Source organism: Saimiri boliviensis, chromosome 1 (assembly GCF_048565385.1).
Source record: "Saimiri boliviensis isolate mSaiBol1 chromosome 1, mSaiBol1.pri, whole genome shotgun sequence".
NCBI classification, from domain to species: Eukaryota; Metazoa; Chordata; class Mammalia; order Primates; family Cebidae; genus Saimiri; species Saimiri boliviensis.
The window spans coordinates 124663869-124675977 of record NC_133449.1 but is presented as its reverse complement, the minus strand read 5'-3'; the positions used below and the strand labels follow the sequence as shown (position 1 = coordinate 124675977).

Sequence of the window (12109 nt, the reverse complement as noted above, 5' to 3'; positions counted from 1 at the left end):
GACCTCATGATCCACCCACCTCGGCCTCCCAAAGTGCTGGGGTTACAGGCGTGAGCCACTGTGCCTGGCCTTGATTATTTTCTTTTGCTAAAAATATCCTTGTTTATATTTGCAAACGTTTGTTCTATATGCTCAAAGGAAGATTTGTGGATTGCTAATAAATGTAACCAGCAATACTAAAAAAAAAAAAGTTCTTCCTCCAGATCATCAAATGAATAACAATTGCTTTTCTTTTAGTACAAGGTATTGCCTACATCCTAAGTGAGAAAAGTAAGCATGAGGGGCCCCTGTAGTTTCACAGACCACTCATAGGTGTTCTAAAGCTAAATAACCTTTCCAAAGACATGGCATGAGGTGGTCCAGGACCTGTGCCCAGTGTCTCCTACAGGCAGTACCAGCTATTGCTAGCGGGGACAAAAAATATTTGGACTCTGATGTTTGGGGGAGTTTGGGAGAAGGATAGGTTAAAAGAGTGAGTCAGGATCTGGATAGATAAAGAAACAGAGAGAGTGGTCCAAACATAGAGGGACAGTTAACAGAATCATGAGATGGACATGAGTGAACTGTTTTTTAGTGGAGTGCTCTAAAACAGATGGGAGATCAACAGGGAACAGCAGGTAGCCCCTGAGTTGTAAAAGTCCTCAGGAAGTTTGGGCTTTATTTGGGAAACATTCGTTTTGGGGGTAAGAAGTAATATGCTAAATATTGCAATAACTATATCTGTTTGCTTACTCTTCTCCCTTCCTCTTTCTTCATTCATTCAACAAATATTTTTTGACCACCTCCTTTGTGCAAATCATTGATTCAAGAAAGTTAACCTGACCATAAAGGGCAGACAACAGGCAAAGGCAGGTATGAGGCAGAAAGCTAAGGAAGGTTATTGCAGTGAACCAGGGTTGTGGTTGTGTTATTGGCATTGATAGATAGCTAATGGTTTTTTTTTTGGACACTTACTATATATATTCCAGTGTTAAATGCTTATATATATTATGTATTAGTCTCATAATGCTAGGATGTAGTTTTTTTTGAGACAGAGTCTTGCCCTGTCACCAGGCCCCAGGCTGGAGTACAGTGGCGCGATCTCGGCTCAATGCAACATCTGCCTCCTGGGTTCAAGCAATTCTCCTGTCTCAGCCTCCTGAGTAGCTGTGACTAAAGGTACACACTACCACGCCCAGCTATTTTTGTATTTTTTTTTTTTTTAGTAGAGATGAGGCTTCACCATGTTGGCCAGGATGGTCTTTTTTTTTTTTTTTTTTTTGAGATGTAGTTTCACTCTTGTTACCAAGGCTGGAGTGCAATGGCGTGATCTCGGCTGACTGCAGCCTCCGCCTCCCGGTTCAAGCAATTCTCCTGCCTCAGCCTCTTTTTTTTTTTTTCTGAGATGGAGTTTCGCTCTTGTTGCCCAGGCTGGAGTGCAATGGCGCGATCTCGGCTCACCGCAACCTCCGCCTCCTGGGTTCAAGCAATTCTCCTGCCTCAGCCTCTTGAGTAGCTGGGACTACAAGTGCATACCACCATGCCTAGCTAATTCTTGTATTTTTAGTAGAGACGGGGTTTCATCTTGTAGACCAGGATGGTCTCGATCTCTTGACCTCGTGATCCACCCGCCTCGGCCTCCCAAAGTGCTGGGGTTATAGGCGTGAGCCACCGCGCCCAGCCTGGTCTCTATCTCTTGACCTTGTGATCTACCCACCTTGGCCTCCCAAAGTGCTGGGATGACAGGTGTGAGCCACCACGCCTGGCTAGGAGTAGATATTTTTATTATTCTCAATTTGTAGGTGAGGAAACTGAGGCTTATTGAGGTTAAATGACATAGTGAGTCACACAGCAAATACTAGCATAAATATCATTGTGTAAGATCAAAGTTTGCGAATATTTTACATTCCTTCTTTTGTTTGAGCCTCTTCTTTTGTGATAGGCACTGTAAATATTTTTTCCCTTTTACACATAAGCAAAGAATTGAGAAACTTGCCTGGGCAGTCATTCATCAAATAAATAGTAAGGATGCCTACTATGTTCCACACATGGGTAGGTAGCAGTAGACCAGCTAGATCAAGTTCCCTGCCCATAGGGAGTTACTTTCTAAAGGGAATGAGTAACAATAAGTGATATATTTTCTGTATCGGACAGGTACTATGAGAAGGGCAAAATAAGGTAAAGTGGTAGACTGGGTCTGGAGATGCTGGAGGAGAGTGACTTCGGCCATGGTGGAGAGAGAGGGCCTATGCAGAAGGGATGGTGGTTGAGACCTGTGTGACCGGAAGGCATTCATTCTACAACCTAGAGGAGAGAACATACCAGATAACTGTACACAGTGCACTTGATAACCACTGCAATAAGCTTCCTCAGCTTTCTGCGTCACGTCCGCTTTTGCCATAGTAAGCTAAGGCATCTATCAGATGAACAGGATCATTGCTGGAGGAAGTGACAAGATAGGACTTGTGTGTAGGTCTTTCAATCTAAAGTCTGTCCTCTTTCTGCTCTTTGAGAGGCAGGGTAAATGAGTGATTATGAGCACAAAATCTGCAGTCATACTGCCTGGGTCTGAATTCTAGTTCTGCTAGGTCTGTGTCCTTGGATAAATTGCTTAAATTTTCTATGCCTCATTTTTTAACCTGTAAAATGGGATAATAGTTTGATAAAGCACTTATACAGTTCCTGGTATGTGGAGTATGGTTATATAAAGTGTTCACAGTTGTTACCACTTTTAAATCCTGAATGTTGCTATAGCAATGCAAAGAAAACAGCATTCAAGATACACTAGGCGCCAGACTGGAGTGCAGCGGCACAATCATGACTCACTGCAACCTCTGCCTCCTGGGTTCAAGCAATTCTCCTGCCTCAGCCTCCCGAGTAGCTGGGACTACAGGTGCACACCACCACACCCAGCTAATTTTTGTGTTTTTAGTAGAGACAGGGTTTCACCATGTTGGCCAGGATGGTCTTGATCTCTTGACCTCATGATCCGCCTGCCTTGGCTTCCCAAAGTACTGGGATTACAGGCTTAAGCCACCACGCCTGGCCTTAGTTTTTACAATGAAAGAGCTCTTCAGCCATCGAATAGTCCCTATGATGCTCAGTATGATTCAACATGTGTAGTGGCCGTTTTAGATCTGAGTACTCTGTCATACAAGTGGAAACAGTATCCTAAACAGGCCTGTGATTTAAAAAGAAGATTCCAGTTTGCCAATTACAATCTATAAACTGCCTTATTTATTGTTATTAAAATATCATCTGTATTCTCATGTGTTTTCATTTGCTTTTTATTTAAGAATCCCATAACTGTCCTGAAGATTATACATAATGGCATATTTTAAGATCACTCATCCTTTTGAAGAAGTAAATACTAGAGATTTCATCCAAGAGAAATAAGTCTTAATTTTTTCATTTGTTGTTAGAAATCTTGATAAGGCTTTGAAAAGTTAAGTTTTTTCTCATCCTTTTGAGAAACATTTAATTGTAAGGTCTTTATCAAGTTAAAAACAGAATTTATCACATTTTAAATGGGTATTGGTTTTTGTTGGATTGTTAAATCACATTTTCTCTTACACATTCATTTAAATCACATGAAAGTCTGCCTGAAATGGCACTTTCACGATGATTCTGGGAACCATCCCTTTGATTGTATGGTATTTACTGCTGATATATGTATGCTGGTGTTTCTTGCCTTCCATCATACATAAATTTCAGTGGCATATTGAATACCATAGAGAGGAACTGATTAATGATAAATCAAATGTTTTACAGCATATTATTTGGAATGTTGAATTCATTACTATAAAAGAGTTATGTCTCGTCAGTATTTTCAGAGCTCTGGAATACTGTAATTCGTCGGTGCTCCTAATGTTCTCTGTTAATTATATGCAGGTTCAAAATTGGGTTCAATTTAACAATGTATAATACATGTTATAGTGAATCTTTATCACACAAAAAATGATTAGCAAATATCTAACACTATCTTTGATTAGAACTATTAAGTCCAACAGCTTGTATTTAATGAACATAATGTTAATTATATAGTTAACTGGGTAGTTCATGCTCTATTATAGGAATCACAAATTAGAATAAAGCTCTTTTGATGTATAAGGTGCCAAAGGAAAATTGGCTAACAAGAAAGGGAATAACCTTATATATGGTTAAGATGTCAAATGAACAATTTTAACTCACGATCTCTTTTTTTTTACAGAGAATACATAAATTGGGTTTTTATTTTTAGTTCCTCCTCTTTCCTTTAGAATTAAATGATGGAAAATGACTCTCAGTCCCCAAACTACTCTTGTGCATCATTCAAAATAGCCCTGACAGGCTAGTCCCTGTGATAGTGATGAGGTTTATGGCTTTCCATTCCTTGGTGTTCCATTACTCTGTCTACACAATCAAATTGATTAGTAGGCAGTAGCGAGCAAGGAATGAAAGGTGGCCGTTGAGAGCCAGCTGATGTCCATCATTTTAATGAACTGCTTAGAGATGGTTAATATTGTCCTTGATTCTCATTGTAGCTGATGATGACCAGATCTTTTAAAATGTTTCCCCCTCCCTTATTCTGCGTTACAGGGCCCACTGGAAAATGATTTGGTAGTTCACGTGGCACTTATAGCAGAAAGCCAAAGGTAAGAAATCCAAATGGATGGTAGGTTTTTTTTTTTTTTTTTTTTTTTTTTGTGGGGAGGGGAGAGGAAATGATTGCTTTATGCTTACAATATCGAGCATGGTAGAAGAGATTAACTTCAGAAACTCCTTTACAGGGTTTCAAGGATATCATTAATGCCACTTTAAATGGCCACCATATCATTCTTTTCATGTTTAAAAATAATTTTGTTTTAGTTAAAGTAAATATTAAAGACTTTGACCCGTGCCATGTTGCCTGGGTTATAGTTTTGAGAAATTCATGCAAACACATGGGGATTACTGAAATTAGTGCTTACTCTCCTTGCCAGCCCCTAATGTTTCCATCTGATGCTTCATGGAGAATCCATAAGAGCCTCTGAAGTCTAGTGCAGATGGCAAATTGCTAATACTAATAAATTAGTAATGTCCTCCAAGTTAACATGTTCCCTTTTATCTTCCTCCTTCACTGCTTCCTAAACTGTCAATGCATTGTCTAAAAACGTCTCTCTTTTTTTCCCTATGTTCTTTAGACTTCAAGTTTTTCTGAACACATATGGTATTCAAACTCAAACTCCTCAACAAGTAGAACCCATTCAGATATGGCCTCAGCAGGAGCTTGTGAAAGTGAGTGATTCTGCCTTTCTTTTCTTGCCTTGTAGAGGTACTAGGGCTTTATGGTTGGACTTAGTTTACAGACAAGTCACACAGTTAAAATCTGACTCTGAGATAGAACCAGTAATCCGAAAGCTTCTAATGAAATTGAGAAGCCCACTTTAAATGGACACTGTTACTAAAACAAATTTGCACTCTGTGTGTGTGTCTGTGTACATTATGTTTATAGGTATTATTGATTTCTACTTCTTTCTAAACTCTATTGCTAACTTAGGCTGAGCAGTTAAATTACAAGTTAGTCTTAATTTTAATAGGTATAAAATTATTCTTAAATTTTGATTTGCTTTTTTCCTCTTTTATCAAAATATATTCTTACATATTGATTTGACTTTTTCCTCTTTTTTCTTTGATTTTTTTTCCTCTTTGATTATCACAAAATGTTTAGGTATGAGAAGGTTTGTCAAAAAAAAAAAAAAAAACCCACCTTCTCATACCTAAATATTTTTGATATTCACAACTTTCCTTTTTTTCTCTTGCCTTACTTGCCACATATGGTGTCTGAAGTAATTGCTACCCCTTTGTTTTGCTGGATCTCAAAGCAATTATGAAGTAAAAGTAACATCTGTATTTCATTGATGTAGTTCCATACCTGTTTGGGTTGGAATTAAAAGGTAACATTTGAGGCCTTTTGCATGCAGTGCTCTGCAGATGGATCCATTATTGCCTAAGCTTGTGAATATTCTTGCTCATTAGAGACAGGACATTGTTGACTCCCACCCACTACTTATTTATAAACTGCCATTTTTATTTACTATTTGTAAAAAAACAATGTAAGAACAAACTGTTCAGTGTCTGGTAGAAGTCTTTCTAACAGTATATCTCAAGTGGACATGATTAAGTGTATTAGGTTAATATAAATGGTTGTAGTCAAAGTCTTGATGCTGTAACAGAAGAATAAAGGCTTAGAGAAGAGAGGTACATGTTACATGGGAAAATGCAGGACTTCATTGCTGGGTATCAGGGCTGGTTCTTGATATTAGGCAACACAAACTAGAACCTGGGTGTCAGGTCACCAAGGGCACCAGCTCTTGGAGAGTCCTTCCACCTTCTTTAATAAATTTAACCACCACCACCCCACCAAGAGATAAGCTGAAAATACAAGGATCCCTAGAGTAGGTAACAGTTTAAACTCATGCCCAGATTGAAATGATGGTACAAGGCAAGGCGAGAAGACAACGTGGAAGGAGAGAAAAGGATGCTAAAATCTAAGGCTCTCGCGCTGTGCTGTTCGTATTCAGCGGCAGGCTGTTGCTGCTAATACACTTCTATATTCTCCCACTGAAAGCTCTAGAGAATGCCAACAAAGCTTATTCTTTGATAAACATACTCTTATAACCCAAATCTGCTTTTTTAGTGTAATTAATAATTAGCAACTTATTTTAATAGTAGGTGAGTTTGTATCCTAGCATTCAACATGCAGTCAAGATTTAAAAGGCTAACATGGTGAGCAAATGACTTGAATGTGGTATTCTTTCATTCAGCAGCAAACACATGCTATATGCAGAGCACTGTGTAGAACACTCAGATGAAATGACTTTCTCCCTGTTCTCAGTGACCTCTGAGTTTACTGGTTTGGCAGGAAAAAAACAGTTAATTACAGTTCACTTTGATAATTGTTATAATAGATGTTCATACAAAGTGCTTGTGGAATCAGAGGCAGTAGAAGGCATTCTGTTATAGAGCAACTAAGACTTACAGCAGTTCCTGGCTCATTTTGTATCTTGTTGTTTTAAAAATGTTGTTGACAAATGACTTACAATTTTGGTGTAGTGTGGCTAAAAAGACAAACTTGTGAGCAAGAGCCAACCTTCCAGTGCATGTGTTGAGATGGAAGATTGTTTTTCAGTCTGTGGTTCCAGTAGCTACTCTTTGGAATTCATCCTCTAAGATATATTGCCTACTATTCCAGTCCTTATAAGTCTGCCTTTTAAAAGTAAAGGTGCTCCCTCAAATCTTAGCTGATGCACATATTCTTATTCCAGCGATTGTTCCCTTTCTTCTGAGAAGCCGCTCCCTCCCTCAGCCCACTGAAGAGGATGTGAGGGCAGACAGCTGAGAGCAGGGCTTTTATGCAGCATGTGGTTAATATTCATGATGTGAAGACTATAGTGTGATTTGCTTCATGGGGGTCTGAATACAGAATTCTACTCTATGGTACAGACCTAGTAGGAAGTACGTCTGTATTTCTGGGTAGTTTGGTCACTACTGTGTCTTTCGGTGCATTAAATGATATGAATGTGCACAACATGGAGGCAGTGTTATATTCACCCTGGAATGTAGGGAGCACTAAATAAACTGTTACAGATCCTTGTACTGTAATAGAGTAGTATTTAAAGGAAACCCACCTAGATCAACACATTTTACTATTCATTTATTTCTGAAAATTTGAAACTATTAATATGTAAGGGAAAGGGGGCTATATCTAGTGTTATGTGCTATGGTTTCAGTGCAGCTATGCAACATAATGCTTATAAAGCACGATTTCTGGCCAGTTGACTTTGTCTAAAACCACTGCTATTCTAGAATCAATATTCACAGCACATGTGGTTCAGGAGAACATTCAGTTGCTCCCTCATTCATCTATCAAGTATTTCCTAAGTACCAGCTACATGCTAGGCACAGTGCCAACTTGGGCTGCTGTTCTACAGGAATGTACAATTCAAAAGAAGAAAGAGATACAGAACCAACTCTCACATAGATGTGTGCACTATGGCAGTGAACAGAGAGCTCTGGCAACACCACTAATTTTGTATACGATGAAGTTGTTATTTGAAATCTGTATCACAATCTGTAGATTGTATAGAGATAGTTGGTTTGATTTTCCATTTAGGAATATATAGGTTAGATTTATTTCTCTCTTTAAATGTAAAAATAAATTGCAGACAGATCAAAAATTAAAACTTTTTAAATTATTTAAATATAAAAGCACTAGAAGAAAAAAATAGGAAAATATTTTTTAGCTGTTGGGAAGGGAAGTCCATTTTTAGAATGATACCAGTGCCAAAAAGCCATTGAGGAAATGATTGACAAATACTGTATAACTAAATATAGCAAACAGCCTGGCATATCAAAGGTGCTTGTGAAATTTCCTAGTAGAAAAATGTTTATATTGAAATATTACATGTTGAAATGAGATTCCACCTACTGTGCAGTCATTCTTACATTTCTTAACACTGAAAAGGAGCAAACTGGGCAAAGTATTTGATTTAAGAGACAATATTCTTAATATATCAGGATTTATTAAAATAAAAAGAATGCTAAATTCCACTTAGAAAAGGAAACAAATGAAAAAATTTATACAACATGCAAATAGTCATTAACTATATCAGAAAATGCTGAGCCACAAAATATATGAATACAGTAGTTTAAAACGAAGTATTATTTTGACCCAAGAGGGTGGCAAGGCCTGTACACAGTTAATACCAATGTAACTTAGTACATTATTTCTAGAGGGTGACCAACCTCACATTATATTTCAAACAGGATGTATTCTCTTTGATCCAGCAAGTCTAGGAAATTATAGTGCAGATATAATAACACACTGTTCAAAGATGTTTATTGAATTATTTTTAAAATAACAAAAAATTGGAAGCTACCTTTAACAGGAGATACGAGTTAAAAAGGGTAAAAGGGGCTTATTGATTAGATTAAGTGCTCAGCTCTGACATTAACTTCTAATTCATTCAAAGACTGTTTTTAACCTTGTAGAAATTCTAGAAGTTTCTGCTCCACTCTGGCATCCTTTCCTGTTTTCTAATACCTCTGCAGACTTTTCCCCCTCAGTTTTAATATATCTTCAATCATTTCAACATTGAAATATACAGAAATATACAGAAAAATGCATAGATTTTAACATCTTGAATACTACAATATTAAGTTTAAAAAATGGGACACAGAATATGTTATATGAACCCATTTCTATAAATATAGACACATATTGGCATGTGTATAATATGAGCATATATTTATTGACATACTTTTAAGAGTCTTTAACCCTATCTATACTCTTGGTGCCTCTTAGGGATTCACAATAAACTACCCCTTTCAGCATACACCAGAGAAATAGTTGTTGCAAAAGGGATTGTGGAAATAAACAGGAACATTCACTTTGAATATATGGTTTTAATTTTCATAAAATTTATATAATCAGAAAAAATCAATGAAGACATTTTCATTTAGGTGAGAAATATTTGAAGGTAGAAATTTAGTAGGAGATTATGGCCCTAGTTTTTAAAATGTTAAACAACTAGATTTTTTTAACGATACAGGAAGCATTAGCCTCTTTGTGTTCTTTTGTGAGTCAGAGCAATGCAAGTTGTACATTTATAATAGTGTAAGAACAATATAAAATTTAAGAATGTTGCTAAGTAGATCTGTAAAACTTTTGCTCTCAGATATCTCAGTTATACAAAACCTAGGTTGACATTTTTGGCTAGCTTGTCTAACCACAAGTTTTTGGATTAGGGTTCCCTAGCTTCTTTTTCTCTGAAAAGATTAGAAACCAACAGGGCAATACTCAGGGGAAGAAAGTGACATGGACTCTTACCTGACTCTAATTTACCAACTTATCTGACTCTAATTTATAAACTTGTGTCTTACAGGCTTATTTCTACCTGGGTATCAATGAAAAGTTAGGACTCTCCGGAAGGCCAGATAGGCCCATTGGCTGCCTTGGTACATCAAAGGTGCTCATGAAATGTCCTCAAAAAAAAAAACTTTGGGATTCTAATAACACATGCTGAAATGGTGTTTGACCTGCTGTGTATCCTTTTTCATTTTCATTATGTACTCACACTACTTATCTGAAGTATTATTTTCTGCAAGTAAATCGTATTTTGCATCATATCATGGAAGTCTCATAGAAATAAAGGAGCACTTCACTGCCAAATATATTATTTCTAAGCTTTGTAAAATACCTGATTATAACAATATTTACTCAAACACGGACTTTTTTCATCATATTAGAGGTAGACTATAAGTTTATTAGTATACTGCTTCAATCAAGAAACTTTAAATTTTTTTAAATATGTAAATTTCACAAGCTATTAATTTATGTGCTTATTCAGAATTAAACATCAGGTTTTATTTCTGTTGGGACTTACAGTATTGTATCTTTGCCTTTGGTATGTTTTTTAGTTAATTTGTTTTAAAACTTTTTCCCTTACAGATTTATCGCATTCTAGGAAAGACTGTGGTTTGTTACCCGATTATCTTCGACCTAAGTGATTTCTACATGTCTCAAGATGTTTTGCTGCTGATAGATGACATAAAGGTAGCCTCAGAACACCTTTCTTAAAAAATGGAATGACTTTGTTTCCACTGATTTTATCACATGTTCTATACTGAATACTCCAAGGAGTAAACTGTGACCCTAGGTTAACACAGTGTAAAGTATGACCGCAAAACCAGCTGCGTAGTTTTGGAGAAGTGTAAATTACTTGCAGCATTGGAATAATAGATGACCTCTGTCTTATATGCAGTTGTGTGACTGCTCATTGTGCCTTTCTACAAATAAAATGAAAAAATACAATTCAGAAAAACAGGGGGACCTATTTTGAAAAATATGTTCATGAGACAGTTTATCTCTTTTTGAACAACAGGTGAATTAGCAAAATAATTTTATTTGTGAAAAATATCCAGTAGAACCTCAACTAACTCATAACTCCATGAGTTAAAATTGCCACTCCCCTTTCTACTTGCAGAGTAGAGAAGGTTAGAATCATGATTCAAAGCATGAAACTTGGAGCCAGACTGTATTTGTTAAAATCTTGGCTCTGCCACTTGCCAGCTATGTGTTCTTGGGCAAGTTACTTAACTCCTCTGTGACTCTGTTTTTCCATCCGTAAAACTGAATAATAATTAAGGGCTGTTTTGAGGATTAAATGAGTTAATATATATAAAGTACTAAGAATAGTTCCTGCATATATGGCATACTATCTAAGTCTTTGATGTAATGATAATAGTGATGATGATGATGATGATGATATGTAAGTATTTGAGATGATTGATTGATTGATTGATTGACAGATAGGTAGATAGATATTTGGTCAAACAAAGAACTCCTACATTGCTAATGGTCTGTATAGATTCAGTCCAGTCTCCTCTACCTGCTATAAGATAAATCCCCAGTAATATGAAGTGAGTTAATCTTCTGGATGGCTGGCACAATTGTTCTCCCTGAGGCCACTCTTGAACTGTATTTTTTAGGCTTTAAAAAGAAAGGAGGCCAGGTGCATTGGCTCATACCTGTGATCCCAGCACTTTGGGAGGCTGATGCAGGTGGATCATTTGAGCGCAGGAGTTCTAGACCAGCCTTGGCAGTCTTTAAACAAACAAAACAAATAAATAGATTAAATTTTTGTTTAAAAAAAAGAGGGAAAAAACCCATTAAAACCAATGTAGTGTGGTTACTTTTAAGAACAAAGTTTGAAACCATTGAACTCAAAGTGGTGTTCAGCATAACTTGCATGTACCCAGAGAACCTGCTAGAGCACGCGTACCCCTAAGTAGTCTAAATCATTCAGGGTTGGATTGTGAACTGTCTTGCTACATAAGAATTTTGTTGGCTCTTTGGCACTCATGGTTAAACATCCTGTTCATCTTAGATACTGTGCCATTACATCCTACCTCATTCTGTTTTGACAGAATGCACTGCAGTTCATTAAACAATATTGGAAAATGCATGGACGTCCACTTTTCCTTGTTCTCATCCGAGAAGACAATATAAGGTAGGTTGATAAAAGCGGTAAGGTGTCTTATGTCTCACTGCCATGAACATAGTGAGCCCTTTGGAAGAAAGGCATCCTTGGATTTTTTTGTGTACTTC

General features: G+C 37.0%; 1 protein-coding gene across 7 annotated transcripts in view; it reads left to right on the top strand.

The window, feature by feature from the left end:
* Positions 1 to 12109, top strand: part of PHKB (phosphorylase kinase regulatory subunit beta) — a 240968-nt gene that overhangs the window by 179659 nt on the left and 49200 nt on the right. For all 7 annotated transcript variants that reach the window (XM_010347818.3, XM_003937248.4, XM_010347819.3 and 4 more), the window contains 5 exons: positions 4558 to 4613; positions 5142 to 5235; positions 9885 to 9968; positions 10451 to 10555; positions 11929 to 12011. In XM_010347818.3, coding sequence (XP_010346120.1) covers positions 4558 to 4613; positions 5142 to 5235; positions 9885 to 9968; positions 10451 to 10555; positions 11929 to 12011 — 422 coding nt within the window. The remainder of the gene's footprint in view (positions 1 to 4557; positions 4614 to 5141; positions 5236 to 9884; positions 9969 to 10450; positions 10556 to 11928; positions 12012 to 12109) is intronic.